Genomic DNA, 27,077 nt, shown 5'->3' with positions numbered 1-27,077 from the left:
GTGAGCCAATATCACACCACTGTACTCTAGCCTGGGGGTAGAGTGAGACTTTTATCTCAAAAAAAAAAAAAAAAAAAAAAAAAAAAGGCCGTGCGCGGTGGCTCACGCCTGTAATCCCAGCACTTTGGGAAGCTGAGGTGGGCAGATCACAAGGTCAGGAGATCAAGACCATCCTGGCTAACATGGTGAAACCCCGTCTCTACTAAAAAAATACAAAAAATCAGCCAGGCGTGGTGGCAGGCACCTGTAGTCCCAGCTACTTGGGAGGCTGAGGCAGGAGAATGGAGAACCCGGGAGGCGGAGCTTGCAATGAGCAGAGATGTGCCACTGCACTCCAGCCTGGGTGACAAAGCGACACTCCGTCTCAAAAACAAAAAACAAACAAAACAAAAAACACACAAAGAGTTTATACAAAAACCTTTTATTGACTGTATTTCTTCTCCCCATAACCTGGAACCCAGCCAGCATCTATGGCTTCCTGCTGTCTGATTCTTGAAAGTGGGGCTTTGGGAACATGGTTGGAGGCTATGGAAGGTGGGAATCTCACCCACCGGCTATGCAGGTTGAAGGAAGCTTTCTTGCCTGGCTGAAGCTACAGCAGCTTCCCAGGGTAGCCCCTCAAGTCTAGAGGACCCATCCCCCACTGAATGGGTGTGAGGAAGAGATGACACATCTTTCGGAGGCCCTATTACTCTCCTCTCCTATCCCACTCCAGGCTGAGGCCCTAGAGCTGAACCAGTCTCTCCCGTGGAGATGGGGCCCAGCAGTAAGGGGAGGGGGTTGGAGGTGAGTGTGTGCAGCAGCTCTGGGTCCTCATCAACAAAAAAGAAATGCGAAGAGGTTGGCACCTCTGAAATTGAACTGAAATGGAACAAGGGAAGGAGGATACAGGAGAACAAAAGATGGGTTTGGGGTAGGGCCAACTATTAAGAGGCGACATGGCCCCTATGGGAGCAGGCCCTTCCAGCCCCACAAACACCTGGGAGAGGAAGAGGGAGCCCTGGCCCTACTTAGACAAAGGACTAATGAAAAAATTAATACTTTTGGACTGAGATTGCCAGGAAAGGGCACCCATCAGCCCAGAAAACGGCAGCCAGCCCTCATCGGCCAGACAGGGCTAGGCTGCCTCCCTGGCCACCACAGCCCACTCTGGGAACTATCACCTCTGCCTCCACCATTCCTGCCCCACCGCAAGCTCTGCATACCCCCTGCCCCGATGGAGCAGATGCTGCCAACCAGGCTGCAGCTGGTGGGGCAGAAACAAGGACCCTGAGCTCCAGGCCCTGTCCCTGGGGTGAGGCCTCCCCGTGGAGATGTTAGGCTCTTTACCACAGTCCTGCTGCTTTGAGCCAGACATCCAGAACTCTCCTGGGAGGGCAGTCAGCTCACAGATTCTCTGGAAGACAGGATCCTAGGGAAGCATGCTCGGTGAGGAAGAAGAGCCTTGAAGGTATTGGTTCCTCTCTTTCCTGTCCTAGGTCCTGCTCTGCAGGCTCAGAAGTCTGAGTCTGCATCCATGAGTTCTGCCTCCATCAGGTTGGTGCGGGAGTGAATGGGCCCCAGGCCCTGTCGGCGGCCGTGAGCCCAGGCCATGGGGGCTGGTGCGCTAGGCAGAAATGGATCCTGAGGGGGACTGGGCTCTGGGCAGAATGGGTTGGAGACCAGGGTCCACGCTCCCTGTCGGCAAGAGTCCCCAGTTCCCCAGGCACCTGCAGCCACCAGGCATTTCTGCCGGGGCAGCTGGGGCAGTCGAGGAATGGTACTGGGCGCAGGGGCAGGGGGGTGAAGCTCAGGGGGCGGCGCCAGCGGGCACACCTCCTTCTTCCTCTTCCTCCTCTTCTTCTTCCGGCCCAGGCGCTTCTGCAGTTCTGGGGAGATCTCTGCCTCAACCAGCCACAGGTTGGCTTGTTCCTCTGGGGGCACTGACAGGAGGAGAGAAAACATGAGCCTGGGGCCCTGGCTCTGTCCATGCCACCCCCACTCTCCTGGGAGCCCTTACCCTGTTAGTTCTGGGGCCCAGGCCTCTAGACTCTTAGAGCCTCAGCCCCACCTTTCAGATCCTCTGGGGCCTTTCCTTCCTCTTCCTCCTCCTTTGACAGCCCCTGTACTCCAGTCTCAGAAGCCCTCAGCCTCTGTGCCCCCCCATCTTCCTCCAGAAGCCTGAACCCTCATACCTGGAGTTGCCACAGGGGTGACAGAAATATCCTGGGGCAGTATGGCTCCTCTCCGAGCCACCATCTTGGTGACATGCTGGGCCCAGGCAGAGGAGACATCAGCTGAGGGCTCATTGAGATCAAAGGCCAAGCCCGCTGTGGGAATAGAAGGAAGGAAAGGAGAAGGAATAGTGAGTCCCCAGTCCCTGGCAGTGCCTCCCATACTCAGTGCCATTCATCTTCCCACAGCCAGTCCCTCCTGCTCACCAGAGAAAGCTCACCCTGTAACCACGGTGATCTCTACCCCTTCAGAATCTGAAGAGAAGGGCCTCAGGTCCCCAAAGGGCCTAACTGGAGGCCAGAAATCCAGTTCTTGGAACCCTGACTTACTCTTGCCCAGGGATAGCAACTGCAGAATTTAGGAGAAGGGAAAGGGAGGGGAGTCTTCTTGGATCCCAAGCACTGGCAAGCAGACCCAGGGGCAGAAACAGAGACAGGAAGCCCCCCAGAGGGTGGGAGGGGCCTGGGGAAGAATGGGTGCGTGAGTGATAGAGAGAGTGCCTTGCTCCACACAGTCAGTCTTCCAAGTAATCTGTGTGCCCCCAGCAGGCTGGGAGAGAATAGCACATGGGCAGTGCAGGGCCAGGAGGCTCTGGTGGAGGAGGGGCGAGGCTCACCCACAGGCCCATCATGGGACACAGTGTGCATGCTGAAGGACAGCTCCTGGCCTGGGTTCTGCAGGAGCTCGTGCCGCTTGGAGAAGGCCTTGGCAATCATCTTGCTCTTCTTGATCCGCTTGGGCTCATCGTCACTCTGCCCAGTCAACCTGAGAGTAGAAGGGATAGGGAAGGAGCGTGAAGAAACAGCCGCTTCCCATCAAATCTTGGGAAGGGCCAGCGATGCCATTCTTTCCAGAGAAGGAGGCTCCCAAGGGCCTCAAGTCCTTCAAAGACTCAGGAGTAGAGGCCTTCTCTGCAAAGAAGTGGGGCCAGAATGCAGAGCTCCTGTGTGCCCAGCCCTCCAATCACTCCACTCTTAAAAGATGATGACAGCTGGCTCTGCATTTGGCCCAGGCCCAGGCATTGGGTCACTCAAGGACAGGAGGTGCCACCAGGGGGCAGTGGTGAACCACTGACCAAGTCTGCGCTGAAAGCAGGACCCGACAAAACCTAAAGATGGGGTCCCAAGGCTGAGGGTGAGGTGGGCAGGGCAGGAGGGGCTGGCTGCCGCGCCCACCTGCACCAGGTGCGCCTCCAGATGAGCAGCGTGGCCTTGGTCCAGACCCAGGTGCTCATGGCGATGCCAGTTCCAAACATGGCAAACAGGTTGATCTTCTCCACCAGAAGGCTCGGGCGATTCTTGATCTCACAGTCAGGGATGGGCTTCTTGGTGGGCAGTCCGATGGTCACATTGGCCTGACACCTACAGTGAGGGGATGTAGACAGGTGAAGCTTTCCTTTTTTCTCTCTCTCTTTTTTTGAGACAGGGTCTTGCTCTGTCACCCAGGCTAGAGTGCGGTGGCACGATCACAGCCCACCGCAGCTTGCAATTCCTGGGCTCAGGCAATCTCCTGCTTCAGCCTCCCAAGTAGCTGGAACTACAGGTGGGGTTTTCTGAGTCTACTGGGTAGACTCAGACAATCAACCCAAAAACTTTAGAAAGGGCTAAGCCCCACAGCGCTGATCTCAACCCTGGGTGCTCATTAGAACCAACTGGGGAGCTTTTAATAGCTACTGACGTCTGGGCCCCGCCCCAGACAATTAAATCAAATCTCAGAGACTGAGGCATCATTGTGGTTTAAAGTATCCCAGACTGGAGGCCGGAACCTTTAAGGAAGAGCTTGGACACAGTCAGGACTTGGACTAGCATCCATTTTAGCGGCTGTCCTTGTAACAGTGGGCACTGCGCTTCTCTCCGCAGTAGAGATATCTTACTCTCTCCAATCCATCCTCATTATGACACAAAAAAAGCACAGGCAAAACTAGCCGACATTAACAGGTCATTAACCTATCATAGAGAGGTAACTAGTCCTGTGCCGGGATCTACAGCAGGCTCTGCGGGAGAGCACGCAGAATTAGAGGGCAACTTAGTGTCAGTCACGAAGCTGAACTGGCTGCTTAACAGTCACACATGCACCAGCCGGGCAACCAAGGGGGTGGAGAGGGAAGGGCAGAGGTGAGAAGGGATGCGAAGGTTGTTTGCCATGTTTGAGAAACTGCAGAGACTGCTGCCTTATGCACCCAGACACCATCAGTTGAATCTGCTGGATGCAGCAGGGACTTGGCAAATCCCTGCTGCCCAGTGGGGGGAGGTGGGTGTCCTATGGCTTTGGCTCCGGCTCCCAACACTGCCGCCTCCATGCCCCTCACTCACAGCACATAGTCCCGGAAGCTGCGCTCCCACTCAGCCTGGTTGAAGAAGTCGTAGAAGTGGCAGCTGAAGGTAATGAGCACAAAGCCAAAGGCCAGGAAGCCAAAAATGCCTGTGGAGGACAGGGGCAGGACAGGACGTTACCAAGCCCAGACCCGCAGCAGCAGTGGGGAGGAGGGAGTCTGCCCCACTGAGGCCTCAAAGACCGCTCGGGCTGGGGTGAACTCATCCTGGGCTCAGTCCAAGAACTGCTTCCTCTAAAATAAAGAAGGGCACTTGAGGCAGCCGTGGGAGGGCCCACGTGGGAGGTAGTGGGCAGGAGGAACCAGTCCCGGCATGAACTTGAATTCTTCCCCCCGAGTAGGCCCCCTTCTTCTGAGCTGCCACTACCACTACTACCTACACACACCCCTTGTCCTTGTCCCCATGGCTAACTTGTCCCACTGACTTACTGCATCCTGCTGGTCACATAGCCCCAGGAAGGTGCAGTGTTGGACTGGCCAGGACCTCAGACCGAAGTCCTGGGGCCACTCACCTAGGCGCAGCATGGTCTCATTGATCTTGCTGGCAGCCTTCTCACTCAGCAGCCCCGGGTGGTTGCTCTTGATGGAGAACAGAGTCATGACTCCTGAACAGAAGGGGGACCTCAGACATTAGCAGGGGTGAGGCTGCCCTGCTGGGAAGGATGGGTGAGTGGGAGGAGGGTCCTAAGGCTCTGGAGTCCCAAGTCTGATTACCCCTGTGCTGACTGAAAGCCTGGGGAGCTAGAGACACTGGAGAAATGGTGAGAAGTTGGTGGCAGGTCTACCAGGGACTGGGAAGACCAGGGCAGAGCCCAGACAGACACGAGAAGAGGAAACCTCGGTCGTGGCCTAGCTGCCCCTGAGGAAGGGGGCAGATCAAAGCTGTTCTGATGGAAAAGGCATAAAACAAACTCAAGAACAGCGCTATCCAATATAGTTGTTGTTGTTTTTTTTTTTAGATGGAACCCTGTCTCCCAGGCTGGAGTGCAATGGTGCGATCTCAATTTGCTCATTGCAAACTCCGCCTCCCAGGTTCAAGCAATTCTCCTGCCTCAGCCTCCCAAGCACCTGGGATCACAGGCACCCGCCATCATGCTGGCTAATTTTTGTATTTTTGTAAAGATGGGGTTTCACCATGTTGGCCAGGATGGTCTTGAACTCCTGAACTCAGGTGATCTGCCCACCTTGGCCTCCCAAAGTGCTGGGATTACAGGTGTGAGCCACCATGCCGGCCTTCCCATAGAAATATGTGATCCACATACATATGGCAATTTTCTAGTGGCCACTTAAAAAAAAGTTAGAAGAAACAAGCAAAACTAGTATCAATATATTTTACAAACCCAATATATTCAAAATAAAAATCATTTCAACACATAATCCATGTAACACATTATTAATGAGATATTTTACATTTTTTTCCTGCTAAGTTTTTTCTTTAATACAGTGTGTATTTCACATTTTACAATACACCTCAATTTGGACTCGTTTCTTTTAGTTGTTGTCTTGTTTTCTTTGAGACAGGGTCTCACTCTATCACCCAGGCTAGAGTGCAGTGGCATGATCATGACTTACTGCAGCCTCAACCTCCTGGGCCCAAGCAAGCCTCCCATCTCAGCCTCTCACATAGCTGGGACCACAGGCATGTGCCACCCTGCCCAGGCAACTTCTGTATTTTTTGTAGAAATGGGGTCTCACTATGTTGTTCAGGCTGGTCTTGAACTCCTAAGCTCAAATGATCCGTCCGTCTCAGCCTCCCAAAGTACAGGGATTACAGGAGTGAGCTTGCCGCACTCAGCCTGGACTAGTTTCAACACATGTGGCTAGTGATTACCACACCAGGACAGCATGATAACGAAGCACAAATGAGAGGCCCAGACACTATGCCAAAAAGAGGGGAAAGAGGCGACTGAACAGAAGACTGGCCGTTCAGGGTAAGGAAACTGAGGTTCACAAAGGAAACCCAACAACAACGAGCTAAATAGATGCTGAGGCTTACTGTGGGACGGCAGCCCGAGACAGGAAAGTCAGGGACCACTAATTCCATGCATGCTGAGAGCTATGTGTGCCGGGGGCAGAAAGATGATGAAAACCAAGCTCCAGAAGATTGACAGTACATATCATTAATTTAATAATGTGCACACGGATAACCAAAGGACCCAGGTTGGACCAAGTGGGCAGAGTAGATTACTCTTCATCACACAAGTGCACTGGCCAGGAGCTGACTGGGGCTGGATCCTGGCCCAACTCCACCTAACAAGCTGTGAGGCTGGGCATGGTGACTCATGCCTATAATCCCGGCACTTTGGGAGGCCGAGGTGGGTGGGTCACTTTAGGTCAGGAGTTCAAGACCAGCCTGGCCAACATGGTGAAACCCCGTCTCTACTAAAAATACAAAAATTAGCCAGATGTGGTGGTGCGTGCCTGTAATTTCGGCTATGGGGGAGGCTGAGGCAGGAGAATAGCTTGAACCCAGGAGGCAAAGGTTGCAGTGAGCCAAGATGGTGCCACTGCACTCCAGCCTGGGCAACAGAGCCGGACTCTATCTCAAAAACAAAAATAAACAACAACAACAAAAAAAACAAGCTGTGAGCCCTGGGCCAAGGCCCTGGAGAGAGGGATGGATTTTTCTGGCCAGCACAAAGGTGTTGTCCCGCAAGAAGTGCCCACGGTGTTTCGTCTGCCTAGAGGGTCACCTTCTACTCTGTGTGAAGGCCCTGTAGCAACTAGCTGGGGTCTCAGCATGGGAGCAGCTGTGTTGGCAGCTCCCGGCTCCCAATCACACACAGCAAGTGCCCAGCACATCTTGTTACCCAGCCGATCATGGCCTGGTCTTCACTCACCTCGGATGAGGAAGTAGCCTCCCACGATGAGCACCAGGCCAATTGGGGCCAGCACAAAGCCCGCACGGTATCGGTAGTTCTTGTAGCCCACAAAACAGATGCCACTCACAGAGTCCCCATCCACCTGCAGCAGGAAGGGGCGGGAGGGAAGGTGGGTTACTGGCCCCCTCCCTCAAACTCACCCTATCCAGAACTCCCGTCCCTACCAGTCACTATACCTGCGCCACAGCAAGGATTGCCACAGTGAGGACAAAGGGGAGTGACCAGGTGAGCAGGTGGAAGTAGGAGGTCTTGCCCGAGAGAGGCTGGTAGGTGGTGCCCAGGGCTTTGAAGGAAGTGTGCCAGGCATAGGTGAGAACTACAAACCAAACCACGCCAGCCATCAGGGCATAGTACACGATGACAAAGATGATGACGCAGGACAGAGTCTCATTGGAGCTGTGCAGAGAGGTGAGGTGTCACTTGAGGTGGTCACTCCGTACTCCCTCCACCTGGTCTCCCCACCCTGTGCCCAGACCCTCGGCTGCTGAGGTCTGGAGGTTCCCAGAAGTCAGGGCTTGCAGACAGGACCCAGATCAGATCTGAGGAGGCTCTAGGAGCCGCCCCTTTGAGCAGATGCAAACCACGAAGGTCCTGATTCTGAAACTAAGATCCTAACACTGGACACTTGCATGCAGTATGCAGTAAGGCAGAGCCAGATCCTGCTCTGGATCTCGGTTTTACACGCACCTGCCCCTTTTGGGGTAAACGCACACTTCAGCCTTCCTCCCTGCACCTTCACCTCTGGGTCCCCAAGACACCTACGTGGGCTCCCCAAGCCTCATGGTGCCATCTGCACGGCAGACGATCTCCCGGCGGGCACCATCCATGAACTGGGCCAGCCAGCCAATGCTGCCCACAAAGAAGCACGCATTGACGTAGAAGAGAATAACAGCAGGGTAGCGATTCGAGTTCCGCCAGTCAGCCACGAATGTGGCCTGGAAGAGAGAAGTGGGCCATTCTGCGAGGTTAGGGTTATTCTGCTGACACAGATACCCTTAACTGAGCCCCGGACCCTTCTGATCATGACCCTTCCCTGGGGACCCCCACCAAGACCTCTTTGCCCCCCTTCCCTCTGGCTCTCTTCCCCTGTTCCAGGCAGAGTGCATCCCGGGCATGCCCTCCCGCGGCTGACCAGGGTGAAGAGCGTGCAGAGGCCTGTGACGGCCCCGAAGGCCGCGATGTAGCTGTGCATGTCCTGGTGCTCAGCCTCGGTGAAGAGCGGGTTCTGGCACTGGATGCCGCAGCCCTCCACGTCCTCGTACCAGCTCTTGGGGTTGTCTGTCCGAACCAAGGGCACTTCGCACTGGCCTGAACTGTTGAACTTGATGTTCTGCACCTCATTCTGGCACCAGGGATGGGAAAAGATGGTGTCAAGGCAGCTCAGGAGCGAGCCTCTCGTTTAGGGAAAGGTATCCAGGTAGCATGGCAGCTGGAGATACAGTTCTGGGACCTGAATCCCAGGACTGGCTTGGCAAATTATTTGGCCTCTCTGTACCTTAGTTTTCCCACTTCTTTCTCTCTTTTTTTTTTTGTTTTTTTTTGAGACAGTCTCGCTCTGTCACCCAGCCTGAAGGGCAGTGGTGCAATCTCGGCTCACTGCAACCTCTGCCTCCTGGGTTCAAGCAATTCTCCTGCCTCAGCCTCCCGAGTAGCTGGGACTACAGGCACCCACCACCACACCTGGCTAATTTTTGTATTTTTAGTAGAGACAGGGTTTCACCAGGTTGGCCAGGCTGGTCTTGAACTCCTGACCTCATGATCCACCCACCTCGGCCTCCCAAAGTGCTGGGATTACAGGCATGAGCCACTGCGCCCAGCCAGTTTCCCCATTTCTAAGATGGTAGTACTTTCCTCATGGTATGGTTTAAAGGTTAAAAGAATAAACATATATTTTTTAGAGAGAGAGAGAGAGAGAGTCTGGCTCTGTCGCCCAGGCTGGAGTGCAATGGCACAATCTCAGCACACTGCAACCTATGCCTCCCGGGTTCAAGTGATGCTCCTGCCTCAGCTTCCCAAGTAGCTGGGATTACAGGTGCCCACCACCACATCCGGCTAATTTTTTGTATTTTTAGTAGAGATGGAGTTTCACCTTGTTGGTCAGGCTGGTCTTGAACTTCTGACCGCATCAAGTGATCCACCTGCCTCAGCCTTCCAAAGTGGTGGCATTACAGGCGTAAGCTACTGTGTCCGGCCAGTTTGTTTGTTTGTTTTGAGACAGAGTCTCACTCTGCAGCCCAGGCTGGAGTTCAGTGGCACGATCTCAGCTCACTGCAACTTCCACCTCCCGGGTTCAAGCAATTCTCGTGTCTCAGCCTCCCGAGTAGCTGGGACTACAGGCTCCACGACATCAGACTCATGTTTGTATTTTTAGTAGAGACAGGGTTTTGCCATGTTGGCCAGGCTGGTCTGGAACTCCTGACTTCAGGTGATCTGCCCGCCTCGGCCTCCCAAAGTGCTGGGATTACAGGCATGAGCTTATTATAATGGTATTTGGCATATAGTAAACAGGACTAATTAGTATTATTACTATAATTATTACTGTTATTATTTTCATTGAAGCTCTCTCCTGCACCACTCAGAACTAGCTCACGTCCCCTGTCTTGGTGGCTCTAGCTGTTTCACATGCTCATGCCTTGACTCCCAACATAGATGAGAAACTTCCTGATAGGCTCCCGTCATCTGTGATGCCCATAACACCACAACACCCAACAGAGCCAGTGCTCAAAACATTTTGCTGAACATGTGATCACTGATAAATAAATAGAGAATCCCTAATAGACGGGTCCAGCCAGTGAACTGCAGTTTGAGTTTGTGGCTTGCTGAGTCCATGGCTGTAGGCTCAGGGTCTCCAGGAGACAAAGCTCTGGGCTCCCCTGCTCCCCACTGGACCCTGCCCTATACCCGGTCCTGCCCAGCCCAGAGAGCCTGGACCTTGTCTCACAGAGCACTCACCGTGCAGCCTTCAGGGAAGCGGTCAGGAGTGCAGCGCAGGAAGTCAGGCCAGCCCCGCTCCCTCTCCACGATGGCACAGGGGCCTCTGGTGGCCTGGCAGAGGGTACGGCTGGGCAGCTCCACTCGGTCATTCTCACACTTGGGCATGTATACGGCACACAGCAGGGGCTGGATCACTGCCCAGCAGCGGGGAGCATTCCGGAGGCCTGAGGGTGGCAACAGAATCGCAGTGAGGGCCCTTCTTCACTCTGACCCACAGACACAGCTACACCCCTGTTCCCCAGGCCTTTGCCACACTGCAGCCCATCACTGGTCAGACCTGGCAGGTACAGTGTTTCTCAACAGTGCATCTGGGCAGGACAGTTCTTTATACTGTAGGACTGTCCCATGCATTGCAGACACTTAGCATTCCTAGACTCTGCAAACTCAATGCCAGTAGAACCCAGAAGTGATTGTGACAAACAAAAACACCCCAGCCCTCTACTCTAGGGACAGTGACTAGAAGAGAGCCTGGAGAGGAACCTCTGGGCTGCTGGGAATGTTTTATTTCTTAATCTGGTACTGGTTACATGGGATGCTGGGAATATTCTATCTCCTGATCTGATACTGGTTACAGGAGTGTATTCACCCTGTGGGAATCAAGTTCATGATCTGGGCGCTATTCTGTATGCTTACTATAATTTGAGTTTTAAGAAAATAACTGCCGCTTCCAGATGCCCTGCTAGGGAGTGGTAATGCCTCTGGTAGAGCTCCCCGGGGTGGATTTACCTTTTCAGGGGTGCACCCAACCCTCACGGGGCCCATTTGCTAGAACCAGGAGATGTTTCCCTTTGCCCAGACCCCAGAACCCTTGTTCCTCTTACCAAGCGGAGTGAGAGAGAGAAGAGATGGGGGCTTAAGAAGAGGTAGTCAGAGGAGCCAGGCACTCCAAAGCCAGAGGAGGAAGCAGGAAGTCAGATGGAGAGGAACAGAGGAGGCTCTGTCCAGTGCGGAGAGGGGAAAAATGCTGTCAGCAAGACAGAAACAGACGGCGATCTCCCAGCACCCCTCCCCAGCATAGTCCTCCACCCTGCCCATCACAGAAGCCCCTCCTGAATCATCCTGGCTTCAGCAATATCTATTTCCCAAACAAGAAGTTGCATTAGGAGAGAATATGACGATGTGAGAGCCAACGTGGGTGCCAGTCACATTTCCAGGCTGGGGGTGGCAGAGACAGGTAACCTCTCCTTTGGAGGGAAGGCAATACAGTAGAGGGGTAAGGAGCATGCGCACAGCAATTGGCCAGCCTGGGTCCAAATCTTGGCTCCACTCTTTCCTGGCTCTATGATCTTGCGCAAAGTACTTTATCTTTAGCCTCAGTGGCCTCATCTGTAAAATGGGAATGATAGATTTACCTTATGGAACTGCTGTGAAAAGTGAGATAACACTTTAAATGCCCTTGACACAGTACCTGTCATGTAGTAAGCGCTCAGGAAATGTTAGCTCTTATGATTATTTGTTTGAGGCCTCTGACTGCTCCCAGGTTTCAGAATATATTCCAGGGTGCAGAGCAAGTTCCTGCCAGTTAAGAAGCAATGTCCTCCTCCAGCTGGGCGTGGTGGCTCATGCCTGTAATCCCAGCACTTTGGGAGGCCGAGGTGGGTGGATCATGAGGTCATGAGATTGAGACCATCCTGGCTAACACAGTGAAACCCCGTCTCTACTAAAAATACAAAAAATTAGCCGGGCGTGGTGTCGGGTGCCTGTAGTCCCAGCTACTTGGGAGTCTGAGGCAGGAGAGTGGCATGAACCTGGGAGGCAGAGCTTGCAGTGAGCCGAGATCACGCCACTGCACTCCGGCCTAGGCAAGAGATCGAGACTCCGTCGCAAAAAAAAAAAAAAAAAAAAGGCAGCAATGTCCTCAGGCAACAGTTTCCACTTGACTCAATTCAGTTACCAGTTGGCCAGGCGCGGTGGCTCACACCTGTAATCCCAGCATTTTGGGAGGCCGAGGCGGGCAGATCACCTGAGGTCAGGAGTTCAACACCAGCCTGGCCAACATGGCGAAACCCCGTCTCTACTAAAAATCCAAAAATTAGTCAGTCCTGGTGGTACATGCCTGTAATCCCAGCTACTCGGGACGCTGGGGCAAGAGAATCACTTGAACCTAGGGGGCGGAGGTTGCAGTGCACTGAGATGGTGCCACGGCACTCCAGCCTGGCCAACAGAATGAGACTCTGCCTCAAAAACAAAACAAAACAAAACCAAACCCTAAAAACAGTCACCAGAAATACTCAGCACATGGGGACTTGTAGAAAACAGAGAAGTAGGTGCCAGGGATTGGGGTGAGGGCAGGGTTTGCCTACAAAATAGTAGCATGAGAGAATATATGGGGGTGAAAGGACTGTTCTCTATCTTGAATGTGGTGGCTGGTTACACAAGTCTATGCATTTGTCTAAACTTAGAACTGTTCAACAAAGAAAAAGTGAATTTTACTGGATATTTACTTTTATTGCACAGTATATTTAAAATGGGGGGAGCTCTCTGGAGTAAAATGCTTTAGAGAAACATAAGGCAGTTAATAAAAAGGTTGTGTCGGCGGGCATGGTGGCTCAAGTCTGTAATCCCAGCACTTTGGGAGGCCGAGGTGGGTGGATCATGAGGTCAGGAGTTCAAGACCAGTCTGGTCAACATGGTGAAACTCTACTAAAAGTACAAAAATAAGCCGGGTGTAGTGGAGGGCACCTGTAATCCCAGCTACTCAGGAGGCTGAGGCAGGAGAACCGCTTGAACCCGGGAGGCAGAGGTTGCAGTGAGCCAAGATGGCACCACTGCACTCCAGTCTGGGCAACAGAATAAAACTCCATCTCATAACAAACAAACAAAAAACAAAAAACTGCAATTTTTCTCAATCTTTTTATATCTGTGATAACAATCAGGTTTTAAAAATGTGTAATTTGATTTTTTTTTCTCTCTCATCGTGAATATGGTTTCATACCTTAAAAATAAAACTCCCCAGGAAAAAGAGAGATTATTAAATAAATGTTAAAGGACAACTGAGAAATTATCTAGGGAAAAAATAAGGTGGATCTTTACCCCATTTCTTACATAAAAGTCCAGATGGATAAAAAATAACTACATTGTTTTTCTAAAAATTAAAGTTTTAGAAGAAAAGATGGGAAATGATTTTTTAAACCTTGGAGTGGAGAAGGCCTTCTGAAATGACACAAAACCTACACACCATGAGATAAAAGATTTAAACAAAAGACTTCAGAAAAATCAATACAAAATCATAAGAAAAGACATTCAAAAAATATATTTTCAATGCTTATCACAAGAGCTAATTTCCTTATATGCACAGAGCTCCTCCAAATCAGTAAAAATTGCATAATTCTATAGAAACATAGGCAAAAGACAAATAACAGATCACATTTGCAAATGTTTTGATCTTTATCACTAAGTGATAAAAAGTATAAAAGTTTTAAAAAAGAGTATTTCGTTGTAGTTTATTCCACATTTGTATTATTAAAAGTGAGATCGGCCGGGCACAGTGGCTCAAGCCTGTAATCCCAGCACTTTGGGAGGCCGAGACGGGCGGATCACGAGGTCAGGAGATCGAGACCATCCTGGCTAACATGGTGAAACCCCGTCTCTCCTAAAAAATACAAAAAAACTAGCCGGGCGCGGTGGCGGGCGCCTGTAGTCCCAGCTACTCGGGAGGCTGAGGCAGGAGAATGGCGTAAACCCGGGAGGCGGAGCTTGCAGTGAGCTGAGGTCTGGCCACTGCACTCCAGCCTGGACAACACAGCGAGACTCCACCTCAAAAAAAAAAAAAGAAAAGAAAAAAAAAAGAGTGAGGTTGAACATCTCTTTACGTTTTTATTTTTTTTATTTTTTTATTTTTTTGAGACGGGGTCTCACACTGTTGCCCAGGCTGGAGTGCAGTGCCATAATTACAGCTCACTGCAGCCTCGAGCTCCCCAGGCTCAGTTAATCCTCCCACCTCAAATTCCTGAGTAGCAGAGACTACCAGCTCACACCACCACACCTGGTGAATTTTTGTATTTTTCTGTAGAGACAAGGTTTCACCATGTTGCTGAGGATGGTCTTGAACTCCTGGGCTCAAGGCCATTTAATGGCCTTTAAAAACATAAAGAGGGCTGGGCGTGGTGGCTCGTGCCTGTAATCCCAACAGTTTGGGAGGCCGAGACGGGTCGATCACCTGAGGTCAGGAGTTCGAGACAAGCCTGGCCAACATGGTGAAAACCTGTCTCTACTAAAAAACTATAGACACTAGCTAGGTGTGGTGGCAGGCACCTGCAATCCCAACTACTTGGGAGGCTGAGGCAGGAGAATTGCTTGAATCCAGGAGGTGGACGTTGCAGTGAGCCGAGATCGCCGTTGTACTCCAGCCTGGGTGACAGAACAAGACTCTATCTCAAAAAAAAAAAAAAAGAAAGAAAACAAAGAAAAGACTGTACTATAAAGAGTATGAGGGGAAACTGGCACTTTTATATTTGCTGGTAGGAATGAAAATTAGTAAACACTTGTGGAGATCACTTTGGCATTATCTACCTTTTTTTTTTTTTTTTTTTTTTTTTTTGAGACTGAGTTTCACTCTTGTTGCCCAGGCTGGAGGGCAATGGCACGATGATCTCGGCTCACTGCAACCTCCGCCTCCCAGGTTCAAGTGATTCTCCTGCCTCAGCCTCCCGAGTAGCTGAGATCACAGGCATGTGCCACCATGCTCGGCTAATTTTTTTGTATTTTTAGTAGAGACGGGGTTTCTCCATGTTGGTCAGGCTGGTCTCGAGCTCCAGACCTCAGGTGATCCACCTGCCTCGGCCTCCCAAAGTGCTGGGATAACAGGCGTGAGCCACCGCCCCCGGTCCCAAAATATTATACTAGTACTTCTACTTCACATGTTCCCAAAGATAATATAGATTATTCATTGCAGTACTGTTTGTAATAGCAAAAGAGTAGAAACAGCTTGAATTCATACCCATCAATAGGAGACCAACCAAGTAAAATAATGTACACCATTATAATAGAACACTTTTCAGGGTAGAACTATAGTCACGTGTTGCTTAACAATGAGGATATCTTCTAAGAAATGTGTCACCAGGCAATGTCATCTTTGTGTGAACATCATAGAGTGCACTTACACAAACCTGGATGGTAGAGCCTACTGCACACCTAGGTGATACGGTATAACCTACGGCTCCCAGGCTGCAAACCTGTTCAGCATGTTACTATACTGAATACTGCAGGCAACTGTAACACAACGGTGAGTATCCCTGTATCTAAACATATCTAAACATTGAAAGGCTACAGTAAAAATGTGGTATTATAATCTTAAGGGAACACCATCACATGTGGTTCATTGTTAACCAAAGTCTCCTTATGGGGTACATGACAGGATGTGCATTGAAATGGAATGATGTCCAATGTTGTAATGTTACATGGACTCAGTTGAGTGGAGAACAGTCTATAGAGCATGGTACTGGTTGGGCAGTAGAGGAGAGACTAAGAGCACATCTACATCTAGACAGACGTCAGATATTTCCAAAAGAACACACAAACCAATGTTGGTGGTTACTTCTGCAGAGGAAAAATGGGTAGCTGGATGCAGAAATAGGACTTAACTTGTTCCTTTTGAATTCTGTGCCATGTACATGTATAACCTATTTTTTAAAAGTAATTAAGCTTAAGGCAGAACATGGTGGCTCACGCCTATAATCCTAGCATTTTTGGGAGGCCCAAGGTGGGTGGATCACTTAAGCTCAGGAGTGGGCAATATGGCCAAACCCTCTATCTACAAAAACAAAACAAAACAAACAAACAAACAAAGGAGAAAACAAACAAAACTTGAGCTTAAAAACAAAATAGGCCGGGCGCGGTGGCTCAAGCCTGTAATCCCAGCACTTTGGGAGGCCGAGACGGGCGGATCACGAGGTCAGGAGATCGAGACCATCCTGGCGAACACGGTGAAACCCCGTCTCTACTAAAAAATACAAAACACTAGCCAGGTGAGGTGGCGGGCACCTGTGGTCCCAGCTACTCGGGAGGCTGAGGCAGGAGAATGGCGTAAGCCCGGGAGGCGGAGCTTGCAGTGAGCCGAGATCGCGCCACTGCACTCCAGCCTGGGCGACAGAGTGAGACTCCGTCTCAAAAAAAAAAAAAAAAAAAAACCAAAATAAAGAAATACCCAAATTACTAGGATGGGGAAGCTTTCCAAAGAGAAAAGAAGGATATGAAACTGAAAAGAGAAAGAAAGGGGATATCAGCTTTATCTGTATTATTTTATTTCTTTTAATAAAATATGAAACAAAAAGAGAAACAGGAATACAGGTACTACCACGCCCGGCTGATCTAGAATTTTAAAAAGACTTTTTATTTGTGTGATTCTGATGACGAATCAAGTTGAGTACCACTGTTCTAAGGCTGGTTTAATATTAGAAAGTTCAATCAATGCAATTTACTACATTAACAGGTTAAAGGAGAAAAAAATCATATTATCATCTCAATGGGTGCAAAAAAAGTTGATAAAATTCGGCCAGGCACGATGGCTCCCATTTGTAATCCCAGCACTTTGGGAGGCCGAGGCAGGTGGATCACGAGGTCAGGAGATTGAGACCATCCTGGCTAACATGGTGAAACCCCATCTCTACTAAAAATACAAAAAATTAGCTGGGCGTGGTGGCACACGCCTGTAGTCCCAGCTACTTGGGAGACTGAGGCAGGAGAATCGTTTGAACCCAGGAGGCAGAGCTTGCAGTGAGCTGAGATCACATCACTGCACTCCAGCCTGGGTGACAGAGTGACACTCCATCTCCAAAAAAAAAAGTTGATAAAATTCAACATCCATCTATGATCAAAAGAATAATTGGCAAATTAGAAATAGGAGAAAACGTTCTTAATCTGATAAACTGTAATTAACTATAAAAAACCTATATCAAACATCAAATTTAATGGTGAAGGGTAGAAAAGCTTTCTTTTTAAGATCCAGAAAAATCAAGAATTAAGACGTTGTGTCTATTTAACAATGTACCGGAAGCCTTGAGTAAAGCAATAAAGATATAAGACTTGGAAAAGAAGAAACAAAACTCATTACTCACAAATTATATGACTATGTGTATAGAATAAATTTAGCAAGTTTATTGAATTCACAATCAATTTTATTTCTATATATCAGCAACAAAGTGAAATAAATGTTAAAGGCATCAATTTTATTTCTATATTTCAGCAACAAACAAAGTGAAATAAATGTTAAAGGCATCATTTACAACAGCATCAAAAATATCAAGTACCTAGGAATGTCTAACAAATAATAAGTATTTAAATCTGTGCAGAATATTGAGAAAATGAAAGATCTAAATAGATAGAAATATAAAAATGTTCAATGTTTGGAAGACTCAGTATTGTAAAGATGTCTCTTTTTTTCCCAAGTTAATCTACATAGTCAATGCAATCTCAGTAAAAAATCACCAAGTATTTGTATATTAAAACACAAAGGTGCATTTTGGGAGGCCAAGGCAGGAGGATCGCTTGAGCCTAGGAGTTCAAGACCAGCCTGGACAATACGGTCAGACCCTGTCTCTATTAAAACACACACACGTGTGCACATACACACACACACATGCGATCAAGAATAGCTCAGACTCTCTACTAGACACTGATATTCTGTAAGTAACATTCTTACCCTATGGTTCACAAAGGATTCTTGGAAAAATTGAGGTCCATGAATTTCAATGGGAAAAAAAATTACACCTAACCAAAATTTGGCCCTTCCTCCAATTATGAATGTAAGCAACACATCACAGTATATATATATATATATATTTTTTGGGCACTGTGGTTCCTGCATGAAGATAGTGGCCGGCGGCGCCTGGACATACAATACCACTTCCACTGTCACGGTAAAGTCTGCCATCAGAAGAACAAAATGGAGTCTCTTATGTCTACTTCGTTCTTCATAGACACAGTAACAGTCTGATCTCTCTTTCTTTTCCCACACCAAAGTGCTGGGGTTACAGGCATGAGCCACCACGCCTGGCCCACAGCACATAATGTTAATAGTACCTGTGGCTTTGTCACAAGTGGAAACCAGATATTTTGTTGCAGATATCTCAAAATAATGTCAATAATCACTTTGATATTATAGTGGTTATTACACCTGCACCAAATCTTATTTATTGTATAAATAAGCCCACCTACTTGCATTTGTATATTTGATAACTATTATGTCAATATAATTTATTTTCTTTGTAATCCTATATACTCATGTCTAGCATATATAAAGAACTCCTACAAATCTTACAAAAATGACAGATAGTCCCTATAGCAAAATACATCAAAGATTTGAACAGACACTTCCCAAAAGCAGAAATCCTAATGGCCAGTAAGCATTTGAAAAGGCATTTAACTTTACTAGTAATCAGGGAAGTGCAAATTAAAACCACAAATATATGCCACAACATAGCCAGTAGATTGGCAAAAATGTAAAAGGCTGATAATACCAAGTGTTGGGAATCATGTGAACCAATGTTGACTTTCTACTACCTAGTGGGAGTATAAGTTGGTACAACCACTTTGAAAAATGGTTTGGCAAAAGCCTAAAGCATGCATGTGCATTATTAGATAGCAATTCTCCTTCAGCATATACCTGGAGAAACTTGTGCCAGTTGTACCAGGATATATATAAAAGACTACTCACAGCAATGTTATTCACAGAGGGTAAAAACTTGAGATGACAATAAAAGGGGTAAACAATTGGTGGTATACTCATATAATGGAATATTATTCAGCAATGAAGAAATAAGCTGCAGTATGAGGGGGGTGGCTCACCTGAAGTCAGGAGTTTGAGGCCAGACTGACTAACATGGCAAAACCCCGTATCTACTAAAAAATACAAAAATTAGCCAGGCATGGTGGTGCACACCTATGGTCTCAGCTACTTGGGAGGCGGAGGCAGGAGAATCGTTTGAACCCAGGAAGTGGAGGTTGTAGTGAGCCGAGATCGCACCACCGCACTCTAGCCTAGGTGACAGAGCGAGACAGTCTCAAAAAAAGAAAAACAAACAAATGAACAAACAAAAAAGAAATAACCTGCAATAACATGGATGAATCTTACATAATAACGTAGAGTAAAAGAAGCAAGAAATAATATGCACAGCATATTATTTTATACAAATTCCATTTGAATAGAGTTCAAAAACATGCAAAGCTGAAATATACTGCTTATGGATTCCAAAACTAAGAGGTAAAACCATAGAGAAAAAAAGGAAGTGATTACTGATAAGTGGAGAGGATGTGAGCAAGCAGAGGAGGATGTGACTAGCAAGACACAGAGGGAGCTTCTGGGGTCTGACCATGTTCTAGTTATTGACCCAGATGCCACTTTATAATTATTTGTTATTTAGTACCTCTGTGTTTTATGCAATTTTCTACATACATGTTATATTTCACAATTAAAAAGTTAAAGATCTGAAGCAAATTTGAAGACTTGGGCTGGCACAGAACACATGCCTGTAGTCCCAGCTATTCCAGGCACCATAAGTACCATGCATACAATCAGTTAGCCTCTGAATAGCCACTGCACTCCAGCCTGGGCAACACAGCAAGACCCTATTTCTCAAATAATTAATTTAAAAAAAGTTTTTTAAAAAGACTTAGGCCCATGTATGTTTTTCTGTATTTTATACTTTCCCTATATGTGTGTGTGTGTGTGTGTGTGTATACATACATACATATAAACATATGTATTTCTAAGACAGGGTCTTGCTCTGTTGCCCAGTCTGGAGTGCACTGGTGTGATCATGTCTCACTGCAGCCTCAACCTCCTGGGTTTAAGCAATCCTTTTGCCTCAGTCTCCAGTGTAGCTGGAACCACATGTGTGTGCCAACATGCCTGGCTAATTTTTTTTTTTTTTTAGAGATCGGGTCTCACTTTGTTGCTCAGGCTGGTCTCGAAGTCCTGGCTTCAAGCAATCTCCTGCCTCAATTTCCCAAAGTGCTGACATTACAGGTGTGAGCCACTGCATCCAGCCTATACATACATACATATATATATATATATATATGCACACACCTTTTTTTTTTTTTTTGAGATGGAGTCTTGCTCTGTCACCCAGGCTGGAGTGCAGTGGTGCAAGCTCTGCCTCCCGGGTTCACGCCATTCTCCTGCCTCAGCCTCTCGAGTAGCTGGGACTACAGGCGTCCACCACCACACCCAGCTAATTTTTTGTATTTTTAGTAGAGATGGGGTTTTTCACCGTGTTAGCCAGGATGGTCTCAATCTCCTGACCTTGCGATCCACCCACCTCGGCCTCCCAAAGTGTTGGGATTACAGGCATCAGACACCGCACCTGGCCATATATATCTTTTTAACTGACTCTGATCATCACCCAAGTTTGGGACAAGCTCTAAGGAAATTCTTTCTGATCTGTCCCTGAAAATAATCCATCATTACCAAAAACATTCTTCCTGTCACCCTTCAATTCAACGTGTGACAGGCAAACAAGAAATTCCTCCCAGCCTTTGTCTCTCTCCTACTTACCTGCACCTGGGCAAGGTGACAGGGCCACACACTTACGTACCACACAGAGCATAGCAGTGGTTAAGGAGGCTATGTGCTGGCTCTCAGGGACCCATCATCACTGCCAGCTGCAGGCCTCTCTGCTTTTTTGCCCCACTTACTAAACCAGGTTTGGCCTAAGGTGGACCACGGCCTGGACATTATGTTTGTCTGGTCAGCTTGGAATGCCTGGGAGGAGGCATTTCCAGCTGTAAAGGGGAGAGATGCTAAGTGACTGAAGAAGCCTGAGGCCAGAGAGATGAAAGACAGAGGAAAGACCTGAGGTCTATACAGACCTAGAAATTGGACCAACCTGAGCTATAAACTTCCTCAGTCAATGGCATCCTTCCAAAGCCCCAGTAGTCAGGGCCAAGGAAGCACACAGTAGCCACCTCTCTCCAGCAATTCCTGTTTCCAGATCTGCCAAGAATCTCCACATAGATGTCCAATGAGCATCTCTAATTCACATGGCCAAAATCAAAGCCACACCTCCTGCCTAAACTTCTTCCTCCTCTAGCATTCTCTATCTTAATGAAAGGGAATGGCACCACCTTCCATCCAAGCCTGAAACCTGAGGCCTCCCGCTCATTGAGGCTCCACATCTAACTCATCAGTGCCCTCTGAGCACTACCTCTGAAAGTTAGTGGGATCTGCCCACTCCCTCTGTCCTGTTACCAAGTCCCAACCACCATCGTCTCTTACTTGGGCTACTTCGACATCCCCTGGTCAAGAAGTCAGGCTCCAGGCTTTCCCTGCTCCTACGGCTTCTTCACACCACACCTAAAGAGATCCAGCTAAAATGCAAAGACAATTACATCTCTCCCTTGCTTAAAATCTTTCAATGGCTCCTTATCATCCCCTGGATAACATCCAAACTTAATATGAGGTATACATCTCTTTATTTTCTAATTCTTTAGGTCTTATCTCTTACAATTCCACCCCTCACACGCTTTGATCCAGTTCTACTGCAACTCTTTTTTTTTTTTTTTGAGACTGAGTCTCGCTTTGTCGCCCAGGCTGCAGTGCAGTGGCCGGATCTCAGCTCACTGCAAGCTCTGCCTCCTCCCGGGTTTACGCCATTCTCCTGGCTCAGCCTCCCAAGTAGCTGGGACTACAGGCGCCCGCCACCTCGCCCGGCTAATTTTTTGTATTTTTTAGTAGAGACGGGGTTTCACCGGGTTAGCCAGGATGGTCTCGATCTCCCGACCTCATGATCCGCCCGTCTCGGCCTCCCAAAGTGCTGGGATTACAGGCTTGAGCCACCGCGCCCGGCCCTCTACTGCAACTCTTATACTTTCTTTAAAAGCACCAAGCCCTCCTACCTCTACATCTTTGTACATGCTATTTCCTCTTCCTATCTGGATCTTCACACCTCAACTCTTCCTCGGCCAGGCAATTCCTGCTTATGTGTCAAGTTATAGGTTAAATGTCAGTTCTTCTGGGGATGTTGTTTGGGTCCTTTGTGCTTTTTCAGCACCCTAAAATGCCACAGTACCTTTCACAAGTATTTCTTTTTTACTTTACTTTTTTTTTTTTTTTGAGATGGAGTCTCGCTCTGTCATCCAGGCTGGAGTACAGTGGTGCTATCTCAGCTCACTGTAATCTCCACCTCCTGGGTTCACACCATTCTCCTGGCTCAGCCTCCCAAGTAGCTGGGACTACAGGAGCCCACCACCATGCCTGGCTAATATATATATATATATATATATATGTATTTTTTAGTAGAGACGGGGTTTCACCTTGTTAGCTAGAATGGTCTTGATCTCCTGACCTCGTGATACACCCGCCTCGGCCTCCCAAAGTGCTGGGATTACAGGCATGAGCCACCATGCCCAGCCCTTTCACAGGTATTTCTAAAGCCTGTTGAATGGTCTGTCTTTCTCTTTTTTTTAGAGACAAGATCTCAGACTGGTCTCAAACTCCTGGGATTGAGCAATCTTCCCACCTCGGCCTCCCAAAGTGCTGAGATTACAGGTGTGAGCACCATGCCCAACCTGTCTTCCTCTTGATGACAGAGGATCATGTCTGTGTTCTTCATCCTTACATGCCCAGAATGTGACATACCGCAAACATTCAATACATAACTGAATGCATGGATGGAAGCATGGATGTGTACTCAGTACTCGGAGGCTTTGAAAAAAGTGAAGACCCAGTCTCTACCTTCAAGAGTTTACTGATGAAGACAACCTAGATCATCTTCATCCTTCACCGACAAAAACACCCCTAAGAGCCAGGTAACACTGATTATGTCTAATGCAAAATCAAGATGATTAACTCAGGACGCGATAAATAACTTGCCAGAGGCTACCAGCTGACCTGGCTGTGATTCTCACACGAGGCTCAAGGCTCGGGTTCACTCTACCTACTCATTACCCAGCTCAAGCTAACACCTGCTTCTGCTCCACTTGCAAGACCCAAGCAGAAAGAGTGCAACCAGAACGCATATGGAAACAGGAATGAGCTGAGCGATGGTGGCTGGTGGCAGAGAACTCATAGTGAACTAATGGAACTAATGGTGCTGGGCTCAGTGCTGGCGTCTCTGCAGGACCCTACCCTGCCAAAAGGCACAGACAGTGAGATTTCAACCTGCACAACCAGCAGATGGTACTAACTCATACATGTTCCAGCTTAAACTACTTCTGTCTGCTCAGCAGCTGCTCTCAAGAGTATGGGCTGGAAAGAGGTTCATATCCTTCCTCCTTGATCTGATGGTAACTGCAAGGAGGCAACATCAAACATGCATTTAACTTGGGAAAATGAAACCATGGACCCCTGCAAAATCAATAAAGAGAGGGACAGAAAGATTATCCTTTGACAGCATGAGCAACTCAGAACTGGGTGAGATTCTAGTGCTGAGAGATTTGAACTTTCCATTCAGCTCGCTCCTAAACTCAAGTGGTGCTCAAAGCAACCTTGCTTAATCTTACTTTGGTGTTCTTTTTATTACTATTATTCTTTCAGTCTTTTGCATGAACGTAACTTTAAAATTACAATTATTATCTTCTATGTATACCCATTCTTATGTATGAGTATACATGTAACACATTTATGCAAACGTCGTAAAAGGAGTGTATATGCAAAACCACATCAACCTTGCACTACAGTAATCTGCAGAGTTTTCAAAGCCACTGTTGATTACACACGGTTTCTGTCTAAGGTGCTGTGCTGACTTTAGAACCTGATCTCCACAAAGGATGCAGCTCCACCTTATGGGTACTATGGATACCATCCTCCAAGTTCCTCCTCCAGCATCTGAACCAAGCCAGGAACCTTATGGACTTGTCCAACATCTGACAAAAGCTGAGAACTTGTCAATAACAGGCGGCCTACATACACTCCCTACATTAGGGTCCTCACCAGCCCCCTGGGCAGAGCTAAGACATGGGGTACCCCAGCCCTGTCAAAAGAGGGAGGCTCCCAGTTCTGCTTCTGACTCCTGGTTTTCTTTTCTTTTTCAAGAACAGTTTTAGAATCACACTGACTAGAAGTGAGGGCTGATAAGGCCAGCTCCCTTCCCCAGCACCCTCCAGGCCTCATCTAGAAAAGTGACAGGTGAGGAGAGTGTATACTCCACACTGCTAAGGAAGGACATTTGGGTTCAGTGTGCAGTTTTTCAGACTCTGCCACTCCAGTGAGGGGGCTCTGGGACTTCAAACCACCATGGAAGTGTCCACAGGCTCTCAACACTCCAGACTTAAGCGTCCTTCCACAGCCCTGACCAGCCTGGGTAACCAAATTTCCAAAGAACACATAAATAATCGTTAGAAAGGTCTTATTCCTTCATAACCTCCTGCATGCGTCAGAGTGTCCGTTTTTCGGATGCACAAACTGAATGAAATCTCCTGTGAAAGTCAGACAAGATCACAGTTCTCTAGGCTTCTTTCCTGTCTCCCAAATCAAGATTTCCAGAACTTTCTGGTTACCTTCTAATAACATCGTTAAGGAGGTTTCATTTCCTTCAAAACTTCACTTGATCATGTCCCCCTACCCTTCCCTCCAAATGCCTAAACCTCTTCCACCGTCATCCCTCCCCTTTTCCTCTCCAACTCCAATTTCCCCAGAGTCTTGAACACCTCCTTGAATCCCCCGGCACCCTGCTTCCAGAGTAGGTGGAGCATCTCCTCTTCTTACAAAATGTCTTTTCCCGTGGCTTAGAGCCCCCTCCTCACGGGCCCCTCATCCCCGCCATCCTTTGCTCACCCACCAGCTCGGGCCCTTTGTGACCCGCTTCGTCAACTTCCTTGCCCTCCCTTTCCCATGACCGAGGGTCCCTTCCTGCATGTAACCCGCCCCCAAAGTTTCGGACTCTGTCCCTCCAACTCTCCTGGGTGCTGTCCCCGCCCTCTCGAGGCTCAGGCCTGAGCCTGTTCTTTCCAAGGGTGCCCCTGTCTTACCGCAGCACCTCCTGCCCCCCCAACCCGGCTCCGGAGTACTTACCCGACCAGAGCACCAGCTTGCCGTGCGCTTCCTCCTGGGAGTCCGAGTCCCCGGCCAGCAGTGTGGAGGTGGCGCCGTAGGGCAGCACGGAGCCCAGGCACACGTTGTAGCGCAGCGGCTCGCAGGGGGCAGCCCGGCCGCAGTGGCTCAGCGGCGGCGGAGGGCCGGTCACCGCCGCGCTCCTCCTAGCGCTCCCGCCCGCGCTCCGCGGCCCAGGCCCGGTCGCGTTCCCGCTCGAGGACGCCCCCCGGCTCGGGCCCCCCAGCAGCAGCAGCAGCAGCAGCCCCAGGAGCGGGAGCTCCGGCCCCCGCACGGGGCGGGCAGCGGCCATGGCCAACCCCGCCAACTCAGCAAAAACCCCGGCGCCCCCGCCCGCTCCTCGGAGCCCACCGGCCACACGCACGACCCTTGCGGGCGCGGAGGCTGCTCATGCGACCTGTGCGCCCAGAGAAACCGGGCCCGGGCCCCTCCGGACGCTCCACGCGCCCCGGCCCCTCGGCGCCCAACTTCGCAAACTTTGGAACCTGGGGCCCATGTTGGGCTGCGGAGGCCCGGACCGGGATGCACGACTCCCAAAGCCCTCGCCTCGCAATCCAAGTTGTCTTCAGCCCTGGGAGCCCCCTGGGCCCCCAATCCCCAGCCCCATTCCCTCTCCCACCATTAAAGCCAACTCCCAGCCCCGCGAGGGAGGCCAGGCGCGGGCCGGGGGTGCGAGTGCAGCTCCGGCTCCGCCCCCGCGCCAGCCCGCGGCCCAGCAGCCACCTTCGCCCCAGCGCGCCGCAGCCCCCAAGCTCTCCCCGCCGACGACCCGGCTCCTTTGTTGCTCTAGCTCGCTGGGCTCTCTGGAATGCACGGGCCTCGCGGAGCCAAGCCCGGCCCCCCTGCGCCGAGGCTGGGGGAGGGACTGGACGAAGAAGGAGGGGAGAGATGGGGAGGGGAGGCGAGAGAGGAGGAGCGCAAGCGTCAGCGTCCCTGGCGCCCGGAGGGGCCCGGACTAGGGGGATCTGGTGACCCCGCCTGCCGCTGCCCCGCGCTAGGGGGAAAGAGATGGGTGGAAATCGTGGGCCGGACCTGCAAGGAGAGACTCGGCGGGCACCTTGGTTGGTGTAAGGTCGTCTGCAGGAAGCGGACTTTTCTCCTGGCTTAGGGTGGGAGAGACAGGGGATGCCTGAAGTCAACGGGGACTTCTATTCCAACTCTGCCCCGTTCCCCAGGCTCGCCAGTTTTTCCTGCTTTGGTTAGATTTTCCAACTTATCCCGGGGCCCCATGGAGAAGAACCTGGGTTTGAGGTTTGTGCTTCTCCAAATCCTTCCAGCTCGGGACCTTTGAGAGAGATGACCTCAGAGTCACTCACAGCGGCTGCTCCGGCTGCTGTTACCTGAGGGGACAGGTGTCTGGGAAATAAACTTGCCAACATCAAGCCTTTACTGCTACAAATAAGTGAAGTCTGAACTGTGGTTCCCAGGGACTGGCCCTGGTTATGTGAGAAGGAAGCCAGTCCTTCTTTGATGGCCCTGCTGCTCATCTGCTCTGGGAGGTTTCTGCTACTCCTCTTCCCCACTCTGCTCATTTTGCCTTTCCTCACTCCTTTGCACATCAGGCCTTTGGTCACCACACTTAATTTCCCACTGCAGCAGTTTACACCTGCACAACCAAGTATAACCCAGCATAACCACAAGGCTCCCACCAGGAGAGTAGACTTGC

At 49.6% G+C, this 27,077-nt stretch overlaps 1 protein-coding gene across 1 annotated transcript; it reads right to left on the bottom strand.

The window, feature by feature from the left end:
• Nucleotides 1–405: 405 nt before the first annotated feature.
• On the bottom strand, nucleotides 406–26,305 carry SMO (smoothened, frizzled class receptor). The gene is made up of 12 exons (XM_007982877.3): nucleotides 25,373–26,305; nucleotides 10,381–10,586; nucleotides 8,561–8,770; nucleotides 8,191–8,363; nucleotides 7,605–7,824; nucleotides 7,387–7,510; nucleotides 5,059–5,151; nucleotides 4,527–4,635; nucleotides 3,390–3,575; nucleotides 2,831–2,979; nucleotides 2,175–2,309; nucleotides 406–1,922 (listed from the first exon to the last, which is right to left on the bottom strand). The coding sequence occupies exons 1-12, from the start codon at nucleotides 25,701–25,703 to the stop codon at nucleotides 1,495–1,497; spliced, it is 2,364 nt and encodes a 787-aa protein (XP_007981068.2). The 5' UTR covers nucleotides 25,704–26,305; the 3' UTR covers nucleotides 406–1,494.
• Nucleotides 26,306–27,077: the final 772 nt, after the last annotated feature.

Source organism: Chlorocebus sabaeus, chromosome 21 (assembly GCF_047675955.1).
Source record: "Chlorocebus sabaeus isolate Y175 chromosome 21, mChlSab1.0.hap1, whole genome shotgun sequence".
NCBI lineage: Eukaryota > Metazoa > Chordata > Mammalia > Primates > Cercopithecidae > Chlorocebus > Chlorocebus sabaeus.
The sequence above is the reverse complement of the archived record's forward strand: the minus strand, read 5'-3'. Positions and strand labels throughout refer to the sequence as shown.

What these genes read in the sequence shown, in the direction of transcription:
- SMO (XM_007982877.3), bottom strand. Translation starts at nt 25,703, where the DNA reads ATGGCCGCTGCCCGCCCCGTGCGGGGGCCGGAGCTCCCGCTCCTGGGG. An exon ending in TCTGCACGCTCTTCACCCTG is followed by an intron (nt 8,364 to 8,560) that starts GTCAGCCGCGGG and finishes TCTCTCTTCCAG; the next exon opens with GCCACATTCGTGGCTGACTG. An exon ending in AGCTTCCGGGACTATGTGCT is followed by an intron (nt 3,576 to 4,526) that starts GTGAGTGAGGGG and finishes CCCTCACTGTAG; the next exon opens with GTGTCAGGCCAATGTGACCA.